At 59.1% G+C, this 16098-nt stretch overlaps 6 protein-coding genes across 6 annotated transcripts; 3 read left to right on the top strand and 3 right to left on the bottom strand.

The window, feature by feature from the left end:
- The first annotated feature begins 100 nt into the window (after nt 1-100).
- Nucleotides 101-3121, top strand: SPRG_04594 (hypothetical protein). The gene is made up of 13 exons (XM_012343006.1): nt 101-336; nt 383-628; nt 677-798; nt 838-1063; nt 1105-1575; nt 1620-1676; nt 1725-1898; nt 1951-2058; nt 2105-2333; nt 2379-2432; nt 2482-2586; nt 2639-2857; nt 2904-3121. Exons 1-13 carry the CDS (start codon nt 106-108, stop codon nt 3068-3070), a joined length of 2409 nt encoding a protein of 802 aa, XP_012198396.1. The 5' UTR covers nt 101-105; the 3' UTR covers nt 3071-3121.
- Nucleotides 3122-3365: 244 nt separating this feature from the next.
- Nucleotides 3366-4325, bottom strand: SPRG_04593 (hypothetical protein; the record flags this gene model as incomplete). The annotated part of the gene is made up of 4 exons (XM_012343005.1): nt 3366-3734; nt 3782-4023; nt 4070-4178; nt 4230-4325. 4 exons carry the CDS (start codon nt 4323-4325, stop codon nt 3366-3368), a joined length of 816 nt encoding a protein of 271 aa, XP_012198395.1.
- A 992-nt stretch (nt 4326-5317) lies between these two features.
- On the top strand, nt 5318-10693 carry SPRG_04592 (hypothetical protein; the record flags this gene model as incomplete). Its single annotated transcript, XM_012343004.1, has 13 exons — nt 5318-5486; nt 5533-6745; nt 6792-6819; nt 6867-7058; nt 7103-7227; nt 7276-7570; nt 7625-8068; nt 8113-8508; nt 8556-9047; nt 9097-9280; nt 9328-9960; nt 10010-10248; nt 10295-10693. The coding sequence occupies exons 2-13, from the start codon at nt 5565-5567 to the stop codon at nt 10691-10693; spliced, it is 4608 nt and encodes a 1535-aa protein (XP_012198394.1). The 5' UTR covers nt 5318-5486; nt 5533-5564.
- A 339-nt stretch (nt 10694-11032) lies between these two features.
- On the bottom strand, nt 11033-12057 carry SPRG_04591 (hypothetical protein; the record flags this gene model as incomplete). The annotated part of the gene is made up of 3 exons (XM_012343003.1): nt 11033-11295; nt 11344-11515; nt 11563-12057. 3 exons carry the CDS (start codon nt 12055-12057, stop codon nt 11033-11035), a joined length of 930 nt encoding a protein of 309 aa, XP_012198393.1.
- Nucleotides 12058-12319: 262 nt separating this feature from the next.
- On the top strand, nt 12320-12711 carry SPRG_04590 (hypothetical protein). Its single transcript, XM_012343002.1, has 3 exons — nt 12320-12450; nt 12492-12558; nt 12609-12711. The coding sequence occupies exons 1-3, from the start codon at nt 12354-12356 to the stop codon at nt 12652-12654; spliced, it is 210 nt and encodes a 69-aa protein (XP_012198392.1). The 5' UTR covers nt 12320-12353; the 3' UTR covers nt 12655-12711.
- Nucleotides 12709-14892, bottom strand: SPRG_04589 (hypothetical protein; the record flags this gene model as incomplete). The annotated part of the gene is made up of 9 exons (XM_012343001.1): nt 12709-13436; nt 13484-13716; nt 13761-13882; nt 13928-14056; nt 14103-14258; nt 14306-14501; nt 14546-14676; nt 14722-14808; nt 14854-14892. 9 exons carry the CDS (start codon nt 14890-14892, stop codon nt 12709-12711), a joined length of 1821 nt encoding a protein of 606 aa, XP_012198391.1.
- Between the last annotated feature and the right edge of the window lie 1206 nt (nt 14893-16098).

Genomic DNA, 16098 nt, shown 5'->3' with positions numbered 1-16098 from the left:
AAGAGGCCCGACGATGGCGTTGATGTCCTTTCTGTGTTGCTGAACCGTGCAGCTATCTTTGGTGCGAGCGTTTTCGCGTTGGTTCTCCTCTATTTTGATCGAGCGATGGAAGTCCCAGTAGCCGCGCCCATGGAGGTGCCACCCGCGCCGACGTCTATCGCGGCCCGGCCCATCGCGTCGATCGTGCAGAACGGGTCCATCGACATGCAGAGTCTGATGCTCTCGCTCTGGCAGCGGCGCAAGGACACGGCGTACACAAACGCTGTGTGCGAAGAGCTGCGGTCGCTCAAGCAGACGCGGCCGATGCTCGACCAAGTGGACTTTTACCTGCCGCAGGTACAGCTCTTTTTTGCACGTGGGCGCCAAATAGCAAGCGATGTAGCTGGCGCACATGGTGCTGCACCTCGAGAAGGAGCTGCCGATGGATGCGATGGAGCAGTTTGTGTTGCTCCTAAGCTTGAGCAGCACTCACTTTGCGCTCCAGTTCTTCTGGATCGTTTACGCCGCGCTCGACGAACACCGGCCCAAGCGCAACGGCAACCCGCGCACCTTCACTCGCTGCGCGCAGCTGCTCGTGATCCTTGAGCAGTGCCTCGTGTACGGGTCGCCGGCGAGCAAACCCGCGCAGGTTCGTATCGAGGACGATTCAAGTACATGTTGCAACGACAAGCGATAGGAGCTCTTGGCCCAAAAACACATTTCCAAAATGGAGATGGACGTCATCCTCCAGGCGGACCGGCGCTTCTTTGCCGCTCAAAGCAGCGCAGCCATCTCGACGCAAGACGAGACCGCGGAAGGGTACGACCAATCCTGGCGCCCAAGTCTCATTGCTTGCAGGTGGCTCTTCAAGAAGGGCGGCGGCACGACGACGTTGGGTCGTCGCAGTTGGCACCGCCGCTGGTGCCGCATTGAGCGCAAGATCCTCTTCGTCTACAACCAGCGCATGGACATGCATGCCCGCAACGCGATTCCTCTCGAGCGCGCGACGATCCGAGTGCTCGACAACCCAAAGCACCCGTACTACTTTGAGATCCACCATAGCTACAGTGACACGACCTTCAAGGTGACAGAGAGGACTCTGCGTGTGCTTAGCGTGACGTGTAGTTTGCGGCCAGCGACAAGGACAATTTGTCCTCGTGGGTCGAGAGCCTAAGTGTCGCAGCGGCCCCGCCGGCGCCCCCGTCGTCGTCGCCCACCAAAGCGGGCCCCGCGCGTGCAATCACGCGCATGTCCCAAGCGATGCGGCAGTTTATTCTCAACGACGACGCTGCGTCCAAGGAACACGAAGTGTCGTCGGCCGCGCGCGTTGAAGACGAAGCGGATTCGATCTCGCGGTCCGGGTCGGTCTCGTCGACGCAGTCGTCGTCACAAGTGCCAGCGCTCTCGGAGGAGCAGCAGCAGCGCTACGACTTTTTCACCGACCAAATCAACTTTGTCAAAGCCATCACCGATATATGCGAAGAGCTCCGTCTCGTGGAGGTGTCGGAACGCAAGGGGCTGCTTCCGACAAAGCTCCAGTCCCTCCAAGCGCGCTTGCCAGCGTTCGCGTACCTTCCGCTGTGCCGATCCACCGAGGTACACGCCACGGATTCGGCGCGCTGGATTTGACTTGCACGCAGCTCTTTGCCCGCGTCACCTCTGTGTGCGTCAACGACGGCCACGTCTTCAAGACCCATGTACACACCCCATTTTGAGTGCATCGAAATGATGTTTTAAACGAATAGGAGCGCGCGCCGTGCTTGATGCACTTTCTCGCCGAGCCGAGCGCAGCCCTGCACGATGTTTCGAGTGCGCTCTACGTTCATTTGTACGGGGACGAGGCCGACGCGAGTGACGTCGTCGCCTGCGTCACGGCGCCCCGCGTCGGCCAAAACACATTTCTGGAGCAGCTCCTCGAGGTTGTCAGCGTTCATTCTTTCTGTTGTCTGGATTTCCACAATCGCTGTCCAGGACGACCATCGGCGCGCGCAGCTCACAACAATATTCGGTGAGCTCAAGGAGGCCAAGACGGCGCGACTGGCGTCCGACGGCGCGTGCTTGCAGTCGCTCATCGCCAAGGTGGGTGCTCTTTGGAAAAGATATAGACAGCGAATATGGACGGTAGAGCTATGACGACTTGCGCCAAGAAGTGCTGGTGATGCAGCTCATTTCGTACATTGACGACGTTTTCAAGAAAGCGGCGCTGCCTCTGCGTCTGCACCCCTATCGCATCCTATCGACAGGCGCAAGCACGGGCCTCATCGAGGTCGTGTCCAATGCCACTTCTCTCGACGGACTGAAAAAGTCGACGGGGTTCACGACGCTCCGCGCGCATTTTGAGAGTATTTACGGCGGTTCGACTCCCAATATCTGTTGTCTTGGACTAACAAAGAAATTAGATCCATCCGGCACCCTTTTTCAACACGCGATGACCAACTACATGCAGAGCCTCGGTACGACTTGTATTTTGATAGCTTAGAATCCTATATAACTGGTTCGTAGCGGCCTACTCGATGGTGTGCTACGTGCTCTGCATCAAGGACCGACACAACGGCAACATTCTCCTCGACGTTGAAGGGCACATTGTCCATATCGACTTTGGCTTTTGTACACTGCCTTCCGATGATATGTGATGGCAACACGATTGACATGGTGGTAGTTTTGGGGCGCGCACCCGGTGGCACGTTTAGCTTTGAGACGGCGCCGTTCAAGCTCACGGCCGAGATGGTCGACTGCTTTGGTGGCAAAGACTCTGCGAATTACGCGCATTTTATCGAGCTCTGCACGACGGCGGCGCAAGCGATTCGTCAACACGCCTCCATTCTGTACACGATGGTGGACGTGATGAGCTTCAACTCGAAGCTGCCGTGCTTTCAAAGTAAGGACAAGCACATGTCGCGGACGATATATATTACGTTCGCTAGGCAACGTCCCGCACGTTCTGCAGTCGTTCAAGGACCGGCTCTTCCTCACGACGGCCGAAGACAAGGTCCCGGGCCATGTGCGCAGCCTCGTGGAGAAGGCGTACGCCCATTTTGGCACGACCAAGTACGACCAGTTCCAAGAGTACTCGAACGGGATTTACAAGTAGAAGCTGCATGTCTACCTCTACATATACGACGCTGCATAGTACCAACGACCGACGATTATGGATCACAAGTGTTGGCGTCGTGAGGCTCACTTGGCGCAGAGTTCTTCCGGGCAGGGCGGCCAGAGGCAAGGACGCACCGTTTCTTCGTCTTACGTCAATCCTTCGTGTCGAGACTCACATCAACCATCGATAAAGTCAAATCTAATGCGCAAGATCGGATGCAGCTCTTGTAGCAACGATTTGGCGATGTACTCGAGACACTGCCACAGGAAATATTGTCAAATGAGAGACAATACTAGAACGCTACAAAATAGAGTACGACGATCCACACAAGGCTTGTGAGTGCATCGCGATGGGCACTGGGGCTCGCCGCTGTGGCCAGCAACAGTAGCGAGTCGTCCGCATCCAAGCACGACCCGTTCGCTGCGTCGACGATCTCGACGGGGTACTTTTCGTAAAAGACGGGCTTAGCGGCGCCGTTGTCGTTGAGGAAAAGGAAGGCCGAGCTGCACGTGTTCTCGGCCGCATCGCACGGGGCGTTGGCAAAACCAGTTGGGACGTCCATGGCGATGCACGGCGTCGGCTGGCAGTAGAAGGTCTGCGTCATGGCGCTCTGACACACGTACGCGCCAGTCGAGCACGCCGACCATGTTTGCGACGTCGCCTACGAAACGCTGTCGCTCTCTGCTGCGTGAACGGGGCGCTCCGTACAGGGTTGTTGGGCGAGCACACCGAGCCGCGGTAAACCAGTTGGTTCAATCCGCACGAATCAAAGTTGGCGGGCGCGGCAAGGGTCGCCAGCCGACTGCACACTTTGAATGTCTTGGCTGTCGTAAAGAACGAAGCGCTGACGGGTGGGGAGAGAAACTGCGGAGAAAATGGATTGCAGGCCGCACACATGACGCGCGCGAGGCTCGTCTTGGCCGGGTTCAGCGTCTCGGCACACGATGCGCCTGCAGAGATGACATCGATGGGACCTTAGCACGTCGAAGGCTATACCTGCCGAAATGAGTTGTAAGAATTGAGCGAGGATGGCTTGGTCGTGCGCAGGAAGGCAGCATCGGGCTTGCGTGAACGGGCAAAACGACAGCGGGTACCGTGCTGACGTCTACCGACGCCACGTATTCCGAGGACTGTCATTGGACCACGGGCACTGTACCAAAGCTGCACTCGTTCCACTGGCCAAGCAGGTAGCAGCAGCGTCTGCCGACGCGAGGACAAGATGCACGAGGCCAAGTAGCCGCGCGACGTTCATGGACGTTTCGACGCGCCGGTTTTGAACTGCTGTGAAAAGGGCGGGCTCTCCAAGACCAATTTTCTGGCCGAATACGATCGATTCTGATGAGTTTACAACATTCAACATTGACTCGTTCGGCGCTGGGCTGAACACTCTGACAAGAGCCCAAAACATAGAGCTCGTAGCCTGTCTGTGCAGCTATAATTCGAAGTCTACCCATAGCCTCCGCGCGAAACCATCGACGGCGTCGTCCATCTCGTCGCGTGTCACTCGCGAGTCGGAGGCCGAGTGGCAATGTGGAAAGATCGTAGTACGAGCTTCCGCTGCGCCGCAACATCCCAAAACACAGCGTGACTTGGGTCTTCTCCTCGGTAATGCGCTTGTCGAGATCGAGAAGGCCGTTGACGGCCAAGAACGAATCTCGAGTCGCCACAACGCGATGTGGCCACAGTGCACATGTCAGACTACGCTACAAACAGCCTGACTTGGACCCGCAGCCAATGCTCGCAGAGTGCCTTCCAAGCACCGAGACGGAGCTCAGGATTCTCACATGGGCTCGACTCCTGCCACAGGTCGATCCATACCAATGTGTCTTGCTTCGCACCAAAAATCCTTTGCGTAGGCGCTGTCTTGGAGGCTCATAGCATCCCGTATGTCGTTTGCATCGATGAGACTGCCCACCGCTCGGACAACACGGCTCGAGCTGCTGGTTGGCGTTTTGAAATCAGAGCCTCGGAAACGCCCGGCTGGAAAAGCCACAGGCAACGGAAGTACCATGACCGAGCAGCGACCGCAGTTCTTTACGGTGCTACCGTCGGCGCAGGCCTCCCTACGTGTCACAAACGGCACGCGCTTGCCTGCGGTTGCAGGGCCGACGTCTCCGATGTACATACCATTCACCATTACTCAGCACCAAGAGGACACTCATCTTGTTCTAGGCCAGGGATGACGCGATGGCATCACCGGCGGTCCGCCAAGCAGCTGAGTTCGGCAGCCATGGCGCGGTTTGCCCAAAAACCGCCCAGTACGCGAAAGCGTCGCTCGACGACACTGCCTGCTCCAATTGCGTCGTCGATCGTCGCCGATACGTTTCAAGTGAACGAGAAGCACGTCGTGTTGCCCCTTCCACGCATGCGGCTTGCGTCGCAAGACGCCAATTTCGACTTGCTCATCAAGCCCGTCTCTCTCGCATTAGGTTTTCCAACTTATAGCGTGTGTGCTGTAGATGGCGCCGGCCCACCGTTCAAAGAGCGGGCGATGGACGTGACATTTCTGGAAGACAGTGACGATATCGACGTCGAGGCGCCGACGCCAGAGCCTGACTTGGAGTCGGCACCACCGCTTGGCATCATCTCGCTGTCGCACTTGCTCGCACCGGCACGGTTTGCTGCGCCACCAGCGTGCAACGACATCCTCAAGCGTCGTGATGCGGCCGCTGGAATGAAGCTGCTTGAAATGGACATCGATGACGCCGGTTTGGACGACGCCTTCTTGGATGACAAGCTCATCGAGGCCAAGCTCGCCGAGTTGCAGATGCCACCCCTTTACGGCGACGACGTTGACAAAAGCTTTGTCCTTCGAGTGCTCAACCGGTCGCGCATTCTCAAGAGATACCTCGGTCCGACCACGTTGCAGCGGCAAATGAACGGCGTTCGGCGGCGCGTCTCCTCGGCCGTCGAGTCGTCGCCGGCTGCTGAGACGGGCAACGCTACCAAGATGGGCGATGGCAGAAATCCACGTCCATGGACACCGTCGGACGGCGACGATGACCCTAAGTTGCCGCCACGCAGCGGTGATTTGGACTCGTTTGGGAACCAGCTCGATGACGACTTTGACGAGGACGAGATGACACCCGTCGACGACGATGCCTTCGGCGATGGTGGCTCTGGCCGGCAAACATCCTCCTCAAAACGATCGCGCCGTCGGTCGAGCAACGTCGCCGTCGCCGGTGCTCTCGCCGATGCCGTCACCAGTGTCATGCAGGTGGCGCCAAGCAAGCTCGCCACGGTCCTCGAGCCCAAAGAAATGGATGCGGGCGCCATTTTGGCACTCAACGCCGCGTCGTTGGCATCGCCGGACGGCGATATTGCGCCTGTCTCGATGAGCATTGCGCAAAAGCAGCGCGACAAAGCGGCAGCGCGGACCACGACGTCCAGCGTCGTCGCTGAAATGGATGAGGTTGACTTGACGTCGCCGACGCCGGCCAGTCCCCGTCGCCGCACGGATGTGAAAAAGAGAGCCAAGCCGCCGGGTAGTTCGACCGCCGACTCGGGCGTCGAGTCGTCGGTCGAAGCCATGTACGAAGCTGCACTGCGCGCCGAACGGGCGCGTGAGTGGCGCCAGGCCACACTGCTTGCGTGCGCGTGCATCAACATGGACAAGGAGTTCGTCGAAGCCATCTTCTTGCGGGCGCGGCTCTGTCGACGCCTTGGTCTTTGGTGCGTGTATTGCCTGAAGCAGAGTGCTGAGACATGACCATTGTAGGTCCCAGGCACTCAAAGATCTAACCTCGGTAGGCGCGTCGATCGTGACACAATCAACAATGGCTCGTGGTCCTAGGCGCTGCGCATTTGTCCAAGCAACCATCGACTGCACTTGCAGCGCGCGCATATTCATATTCAGCTTCAAGATTATCACGCTGCAATCAACGACCTCACATCGGTCCTTTCCCAGCACCCGACATCGGCGGAGGCACTCCTCCTCCGGTCGCAGATCTACATGAAGCAAAACAACCTTGCCTTTGCCATCAAGGTGCTTTTGGTATCAATTCTCATTTTAATCGCAACCAATCGCAGGACTTGACGACGATAGTCAAATTTGACCCAAAGAACTGGCGCGCCTACTACGAACGCGGGCGTCTCCGCCACCAGCTCATGGAAGGTCTGGTGCACGAAAAGGACGTTGACACGGAGGGCCAAATGTACACACTGTCGTCTCTCATTTCCGCAACACCAACTTCAAAATGTAGTGTGTCGCCACAACTCATGCTGCATGTGCTCGACGACTACCTCAGCGCCCTCCGTGCTGGCTGCACACTGCCCGAGGTCGTCGAGGCCGTCGGCGACGTGTGTCTCCGCCTCGTCGCCGCCTCGCGGGACGCCAAGCCGCTTTTGCACACGATCCATGCACTCTCGGGTCTGGTCACGCTCATCGACGACGCAGACGCGCGCACCAACCTCCGCGCGCGCGGCGCCAAGTTGCGCGACGGTCCCGTGGGGCTCCTAGCCGTGCTCTTGGCGCAGCGCGGCCGACTCCAGACACTGGTATGCGCTTTCTCATTTTATCGGCTTACAAATAACACGTGGATGACGTGGCAGATTGGAGAGCACGCCAAGGCCGCCACGGATTTAGACCGTGCGGTCGTTCTCGACTACCATTACGCGCCGGCGCACTTTTACCGCGGCGCGCTCGCGAGCTTGTATGCGCACGACGAGGCAGCCCGCAAGGTCGTCGAGACGCACCTCTCGCGCAGCGTGTCGCTGGACCCGACGATCATCGGCGCGTACATCGTGCGCGGCGGCATCTTTGCCTTGGACCTGCGCTACGCGAGCGCGCTCCAAGACTTCAAGGCCGCCGTCTCGATCGACCCGACGCTGGACTCGATCTGGGTTCAAATGGGCGTCATCTTCTTGTCGCACTACCACGACTGCGCCGCCTGCGTGAGCGTGTGTACGACTGCGCTCGCCAACGACCGCGGGCTCACACAAGCGCTCTACTTGCGTGCCGAGTCGTATGCACGGCAAGGCCACTCCGACGCCGCGGTGCCTCAACGTCAAGTGGATTTTTTCTCATGCGCGCTGTGTAGCTACGCGACTATGTGCGCCTGGTTCAGACCAACCCCGCCGATGGGTTTGCGCACCTGCTTCGAGGCAAACTGTTGCTGCAGCTCGGCCACGGTCGCCCGGCCTTGTATGCGTACATGGCGTTCATGGAGCTCTCCGAACGCGGCGTCGATCGCATCTCGCGCGGCATAGCGTACAGCGTCCTCTCGCAACATGCGAAAGCCGTGCACGAGTTCAAGCTGGCGGTCGAGGACCACCCGTCGTCCGAGAACTTGTACTTGCTCTCCGAGGCGCTGCATTCAATGGGCGATACCGAGGCAGCGCTTGAGGTCATCGAGCGCGCGATTGCGACCGAGCCGCAGTGTGCGAGAAACTACCTCCGGCGCGCCCAGTGCTACCTCGGCCGTGGTGCTCTCAAGGTAGTACCAACAACCAGCTGTCATTGTGTCTCGAAACGACTGTCTAGTCGGCCATCATCGAGTACGACTTTGCGCAGACGCTCACGGAGAAGGCCGAGCTGCCACGTGTGTTGTACGAGCGCGCCATGTGCCGCATGCAACTTCTCATCAAGTGCTGGCACCAGCTCGAGTGTCTCCACGCCAAGATGCCCGTCGAGAGCAAAATGGAAAGCAACTTCAAATCCGGGACCCCGGTACCGGAAACCCTCGCGCAGGTCGACATGACAGTTCCCGCGCTCTCGAGCTACATCAAGACTCTCTACAACGAAACACTTGCAGACTTTGCCAAGTGTCTCAAGCTCAGTGCGCCAACGCCGATGGTCGATGCACTCGTCGACCGCGCTGAGCTGCACGCGCTTGGCGGGGACTTCAGCGCCGCGTACGCCGACCTCCGCGCGGCACTTGACGCGCAGCCCGAGAACGTCCGCGCCTACATCAATTGGGGCATTCTCGACAGCCGCCTTGCTCGCCGGGCCTCGAGCATCGTGCAATATGACCTCGTTCGCGCAATCGCAGAGAGAGGAGCGTCGTATCATGCATTTTGAGTAGGCGTTGCAGCACCACCCAGCCGACGCGTTGGCCTACTACAACCGGGGTGTCGCGTACCACCATCTATGTGTCCACGCCCAAGCCGAGACCGACTACACCAAAGCCATCGCGCTGGACCCGACGAATCTCGACGCGGTGCGGAACCGTGGCATTGCGCGCTGCCACTTGTCCGACTTTGCGGGCGGTGGGATTTTCGGTTGGTTTGCATCTTGTTGATGTGTGCACGTGTAGCAACGACGGACTTTGAACAAGTGCATCGCGGTGCACCGGACGACCTCGAGCTCTACCTTGGATTGGGCTACGTCTATCTCAAAACAGGTCGGTTCCAAGATGCGATCGGACTCTTCCGGGCGTCGGCCAGCGTCAACCCGCGGGGTCTCGACGCTTTCTTGGACGCTGGCAATACGTTCTTGACCATGGCGCTCTTCTTGAGCGAGACGTCCAACCCGCTCAACGCACTGCACTCGTCCAACGCCAAGACGGACACGTTCCGGTCGCTTCTGCACCAAGCGCTCCACTGCTACCAGCGCGCCGTGCGACTGGACCCGACGAGCGTCGACTGCCGTCTGAATTTGGCCGCGCTCTTCCGCGCGCTTCGGGACGTGCCCAACGCGGTGCGGCAGTACGCCATGGTGCAGGGCCTCGACCCGCACAACCACGTCTTCCACGAGGAAAACGCCATCATGCTTTCGGAGGCGGGGCAGTACGACGACGCCATTTTGCACTGGAACGACGCGATCCGGCTGACCATCTCGACCAACAACATCATTGAAATGGAGTACACGATCATCGCCAATACGCCGCACATGGAGCGTCGGCCGTCGCATTCGGACGTTGTCGACGACCCGGATGGCAACTACCTGTGTACGCCCACGCTTTGCACTTCGGAAATCGCGTTGAGTGAGCTGTTTAGTGGAACGACTCTTGGCGCAGAAGGCCGAGACGGTCAAGGCGATGGTACAAAGCCGATGGCGCGCGATCGAGTCGCCCGCGGCCGCGACCTCGATCACAGGACTCAAGAAGAAGCTCGCGCTGCAGATCACGGAGCGCGGAAAGGCGTACGAGCGCCTCGGCTTGCTGGACAAGGCGCGCCTGGAGTACCTCTATGCGTCCTACTTTGACCCGTTGGCGTACGCCGTGTACTTTCAAATGGTGCGACTCGTCGAGTTTGGGAATGAAAAATGCTCCAACTTTGTAGGGAACGCTCGCGCTTCGACAACGACGCAGTGCCGATGCGGTTCGGCGCTTTGACCAAGCCATTGCACTGCATCCGAAACTCGGACTCGCGCACTTGAACCTCGCGATGGCACATTTGCAAACGAAAAACGTCGCGGCGGCCAAAACGGCGTTGGACATTGCGGCATCGCTCATGCCCGAGTGCGGTTTTGTGTGGGCGAACCTCGCGTGCGCGCACTTGCAACTCGGCAACGATCGCCAAGGCGCGGTCGACCGGCTGTCGTCAGCGCTCAAGTGCATGCCGACGTTCGCGCCCTTCTATGTCGCCCGCGGTCGCGTGCTCACCAAGCTCAAGCTGCTGCACGATGCGATGGTCGACTTTGCCGCCGCGCTGCAAATGGGGTACAAGGCACCCATGTAGCTAGCTAGCCCTCACAGTCTCTGGGTTTGGCGTGCCTTGTGGAGTAGAATTGGAGTGGGAGGACTAGCTAACGATGACCTTTGTGTCCACTTACTGGCCGCGTGCAGAGATGTGTTGGTCTGTCCCACGTTCGGTGCGTGATGGAAGCCACACATTCAGCAGAAGCGACGAGAGTGTTCGGTGGAACTGCAAATAGCTTCTAGGTTGCGTGCGTCTTGGTTTCCCGCATCATACCCGAGGAGGCAGTGGCGCAATCACCTATGCTAGCCAAGGTTTATGTCCTTGCCTAGGTCCCTCTAAAACACCGTGGGCAAAAGATTCGTGCATAAAATAAGGAGACTACGCTTTGGCGTCCGCGAGAACACGGTGGACGTGAAGGGACGGCTCGTGCGTCTCGAGATACGACGACACGAGACGGCTAATCGAGTCGTAACTCATAAAAATAATGCCTTGACCGGGAATGACGCGGCCGAGACGAGGAATCGTGCCAGCGTAGAAGCCTTTCAAACCTTCAGTTCGAACAATGTGCTTGGCGCAATCCCACGTGCTCGCATACTGAGCACCGTGCAGCCCTTGCATTTTGGTCTTGAGAACATCGAAAGCTACGGTGTCATGAGTTGACGCGTCGCAAGGGGACATGGCAGACGTACGGTTGTTGCCAAAGGTGCTAAAGATACCAGCCGACATACCGCCGACCATGCTCACGGCGGCCAGCTTGGCCTCCGAGAGCTCACTGTACACGACGCCGCGCTGCTCAAGAAAGCCGGGGACGCGCACTTTGTATTCCGAAAACCACATGAATCGGAGACCTTGGTTGCTCGCCTACACAGACCGTCAATACTACGGTACAGGGGGCGTGAATGGCACACCTGCTTCAAGATCGTAGCTGTGAGGCCTTGGTAGAGGCCGCGCGCGCCTTCTTCGGCGAGGATGCGGCGCACGCCGTGGAGCATGCCGGCGTTGGCGTCAATGAGCTTGGTCTTCAGCGTCTCGATCGGTGTTGTGGCCACTGTCGCTTCGATCGAGCCCGCGAGCATGCCTGCGGCAAGGTTCCCGAACGCATTGGTCGTGCCGTTGGCATCGGCAAACTGGCGCTTGAGGTAGTCGTACGCGCCAAAGCGGATGCCTGCCTTGGGCAGCGACCCGACGACGACGGGTAAGAGGCCGCGGTAGAGCGACCCCACGCCGTCCGTTGCAACATGGTACCGGAAGCCGCCGAGCATGTTGGCGTAGTGTGTCTTCATCGTGCCGAGTTGAAGGTTGGTCTTGATCATCTCCATGGGCCACGTCGCGGTCGTCTCGATACCGCCAGCGATGGCGCCGGCCACGACGGCGACCATCGGATTCGTCGACTTGGAGTTCATTTGGATGGGAAAAGCAAGAATGGCCAACTGCAAGCGTCGTCTTCAACGCATACATCCATGCGACGAACCTCGCACCACAAGATCTTCCGCGTGCGTTCAAATGGCCCAATGGCCTTGCGCGGAATATAATCGAAGGCTGCCGTAGCCAATCAGCGCGCGTGATGTCGAAACAAATCGCTCGCGCGGTACGACGCACCCGGATTGGTCCAAATGTGGATACATTCGACCGAAGCGGCCAATGAGACGCTGCCAAGTCCATGTTGCGTTGACTGCAAGATCCACAAGGAAGCGGCGCGATGAGCGAACTGGTGGCCAGCGACTGGGCGCGCCGGGCCGACCTCGCGGCCATCGAGCTCGCGATGCTGCAGCTGGTGGACGGACTCGACCGCTTTGGTGCGTCAACGGCCACGACGCCGCTCACCGCTGCGTACTAGGCGCCGACGCCCGCGACAAGCTCGCTTCGTTGAACCAAAAGCTAGGCGTCCTCGAGCGTAGCGTCAAGTGGGACACGACGCCGCATCTCTTCCGTGGCGTAACGTGGCCATGGCTAGGTACATGGAGCAGAGCCTGCGCGGAGACCCGCCCGTCGCCTACTAGACGCTGCAAGAACACACGAATTTTATGCTTGATATACACTGATACGTTCTGCGCTCATGTCGCGACCGTGCTCTGCATGAAGCGCTTGGCACTCGCGGGTATCCGAAAGAGACGAAAGCCGCTGCGCTCGGCGGCCGTAGGACGCGCCCGCTTCTCCGCCTGCCGCGCCGAGTCGACGAACGGGACCTCGTCGTCGTCGTTGGTCTTGGTTATGTTGTCTTCCAAGACGATATCATCCGTGTGCACGAGACCAGAGAGCAGCTCGCGCTTCATGGCTTCCTCGACGGTCGCGGGTTCTGTGTCTGCGGCGTCGAGTGTCGACTGGTTCCCCGTTTCTCGACGTGGCGTCGTGACAGCCGATGCAGGTCGAATCGGAATCGCATTGTCCTCGAGCGGGTCCGTGCCCATGTCATGCTTCTTTACAGTCGTTGTATGGACGCGTGGCGCTAGAGACGAGGCCACCTTTGCTACCGGTGCTGGGATGGCTTTTGGCGGCGTCATCATCGGGGGTGCTCGGGTGGCAGCGTCCGGCCGTTCCTTGGCGGCTGCCTTCTTCGTGACATCGACGGCATCATCCAACGTGACGGTGTAAATGTCGGCGCTGGACGTCGCCGTCACAAACACAGTGGAGCGCGTCTCATGGGGCGCGATGTCGGCGCTACGAGGACGCGTGTCGCCACCGCAGAGCTTGTCCATCATCGCCCGCAGCTTCTCGAGCCGGCCACGCACGTCACTTTGAGCTTTCTCTACATCGGCCGGCGACAGCATCTTGGTCTGCAGTCCTAGTCCGCCAGAGCTATCCGCAACCATAGCTTTGGACAAGTACTACCCGCGCGCGACGAAGGCCGAGCGATCAACGGTCTGCCTTCGGCAGTGGATGGCCGGCTCGACGCGCTGGACGGACGACTGAGCCCAGGCGTGATTGGACGGCCTGGTGTTGCTGGCCGCGTCGCCAACGCCTCGAGAAGTTTGGTTGGGTTGGGACTCTCGCGGATCTGCTGCGGCTTGAGATCATCAAGAAACTGCAATGTCGGCAAAAAGTCCAGAGCATCGACAAGATATCTACGTCGCATGAGACGACGACCCCGTCGCCCAGATAGACAAACGTGGACGAGAGCGTGCACGGGTTGCCGCGTAGCCACAGGTCTTCCAGCGTCGCGTAGGCTTGGAAGCAGCGGAGGTCCATGATCGAGCGCAGTCGATTGTTGCGCAAGTCCAGCGTCTCCATCTACTCCCATGCTCAATGCTGAAAATAGCAGTCCCAGGAAATGACCTGCGGCGCACGCTCGACGAGGATGCCCACATCTTGGAGCTGGTTGCCCTCGACATACAGCTCTGTGAGCGCTGGAAGCAGCGGCAGAGACATGACATCGGCGATCTGGTTGCGGTCGGCCCGAAGCACCTAGGGCGTCGTCAGCGGGGCGACATTATTCTGTAGCGCTTCGCACCGACAAGCTTGGCGGGTACACGCCACTCAAGGACGTGAGCTTGTTGCCGCTCACGTTGACCTCGTCTAGCTTCTTCAGACTCTCGATATTGCCAATGCTCGAGAGCAAGTTGTCGCTGACGTTCAAGTACTCGAGCGCGCTGAGCGTTTGCAGTCCCTGTGTGTCGTTGGTGACGACCGTCGTGTCATCAAAACCACGCGCACCGTCGCCAGCGCACCCGCAATGCGGTTGCGACTCAAGTCCAAGTACGTCAGGTGGCGAGCATTCTTGAGGTGTTCGATACGGCTGATGCGATTGCCGTGGAGCTGTAGTGTTTTGAGCTTGAAGAGCGCTGTCAAGTCCTCCGGCAGCGCCTCGATGGCGTTGTCGCTGAGAAGGACAGCCTCGAGATTTTGGTTCCTATTTCCGCTGTCAACACAAGTGGCAAGCTGCTGCTACGCCACCCTTTGAGGCCCGACGCAGACGTGAGCTGGTTGTTGTAGGCTTTGAGCTCGCGTAAGTCCTTTGCCGTGTGGAGATGCTCGAGCTGCGTGAGGCGATTGAACGAGACGTCGAGCGAGTAGAGCTTGGGCATCTAGAGGACACGTCAGCGAGACCTCGCAATGGCGCATGGTCCTACGCCCGAGAGGTCGGCGATCTTCTCGATACCGCGGTGGTGCGCGTCGACCGCAAACTTGCTCGAGTTGTCTTCGGTCACGAGGACGCGCTAGTGGGCAGCCGATGAGCACGACCTATAAGAACGACCACGTACGAGCGCTTCGAGATCGAGTACGCGGAGCGGCGTGGCCATGGTCCCCGTGCGCCGTTTCAGACTGTGTAACCTCCAGGCTAATTGGACCCAATCCGGCGGCGTCCACGTGGCATCCTGCGCATCGTTTGACAATCCACTGTGGTGTGCCACTGTGTGCAGCACGACGCATCCGCGCTCCACGTCACGCGTCGTTGCGTTCAAATAGACTTTGTCCGCACCTTCGCCGCCGTTCACCCGCACCCATCCGGACGCGATCTTGGCGTCACATCATCCGCTTGCAATCCATCACGGTATTGCGGTATTGCGATGGCTGGCCCCGTCCGTTCCCTTGTCCTCGAACCTAGTCGATGACAGATATAGATATATGCTACTTGGTCCACGCATCGAGTCGATAATGATCGTCGAGCCAGCTTTCTCGGATCTTTCCTCGCCGCACGGCTTAGACACTAAGTGCGGCATGCTGGAGCGAGCCAGCGCGTGTACCGGATAATATGCATGTATCCGGATTTCGACGTTTGAATTTTGAAAAAAGGCTCCAAACGGGGTAGGGGAATTCGATTGAAGAAGGGATTAGGGCAAGGTCGAAGGGGGCGGTGACTTGGTTTTTGTATGCCGGACCGAGCTGCAGTCAACCATTGGCTAACTCCACGCGAGGTCTCATTCGTCCGTTTTCTTTGTCGAGCGCAAGCCAAGTCGCCAATCCCAACCTTCGTATAGCCCAGGTACGGCCTTTATTGGCTGCCGCGTTAGCCAATGCGGTGCGTGATAGCCATGGAAGCCCAAGCCACCGCAACGTACGACCCAGCGCAGCTCGCGCTCTACCAGCAGCAGCAGCAGCAGTACCTGCAGATGGTAAGCGACCTCCACCACCTCCTGCGCCGCCGCTCACGCCCGCGCCGCCTTCCTTCTCGCCTTGCGCTCTCTAGATGGTAACGACCCTTCGCCCTCCCAAGTAGACACTCATTGTCTTGTAGCAACAACAACCTAACAACGAACAAGTGCGCTCGATGTACGGCAGTGGCCTCATGATCATGCCGCCCACCTACATGGTACGCGCCTTGCGTTAGCGTTCAGCGAGGCCTGACCGGCGTGGTAGCAAATGCAGTCGCACCCCATGTTCTCGCGCATGCCGTTGCCCGGCGGCGGCGAAATGGTCGAGGAAGAGCCCGTGTACGTCAACGCCAAGCAGTACCACCGCATCATGGTCCGCCGCCAGCAGCGGGCAAAGCTCGAGGCCAAGCTCGG

This window comes from Saprolegnia parasitica (genome assembly GCF_000151545.1).
Source record: "Saprolegnia parasitica CBS 223.65 unplaced genomic scaffold supercont2.12, whole genome shotgun sequence".
NCBI classification, from domain to species: Eukaryota; Oomycota; class Saprolegniomycetes; order Saprolegniales; family Saprolegniaceae; genus Saprolegnia; species Saprolegnia parasitica.
Note: the sequence above shows the minus strand (reverse complement) of the source record. Positions and strands in the feature narration are given on the sequence as shown.

Bases quoted from the DNA above. Each gene is read 5' to 3' on its own strand.
- SPRG_04594 (XM_012343006.1), top strand. From the start codon at position 106: ATGGAAGTCCCAGTAGCCGCGCCCATGGAGGTGCCACCCGCGCCGACG. The intron at 629-676 runs GTTCGTATCGAG...GACAAGCGATAG, and splicing joins CGGCGAGCAAACCCGCGCAG to GAGCTCTTGGCCCAAAAACA. The intron at 2,858-2,903 runs GTAAGGACAAGC...TACGTTCGCTAG, and splicing joins GAAGCTGCCGTGCTTTCAAA to GCAACGTCCCGCACGTTCTG.
- SPRG_04590 (XM_012343002.1), top strand. From the start codon at position 12,354: ATGAGCGAACTGGTGGCCAGCGACTGGGCGCGCCGGGCCGACCTCGCG. The intron at 12,451-12,491 runs GTGCGTCAACGG...GCTGCGTACTAG, and splicing joins GGACGGACTCGACCGCTTTG to GCGCCGACGCCCGCGACAAG. The intron at 12,559-12,608 runs GTGGGACACGAC...GGCCATGGCTAG, and splicing joins GTCCTCGAGCGTAGCGTCAA to GTACATGGAGCAGAGCCTGC.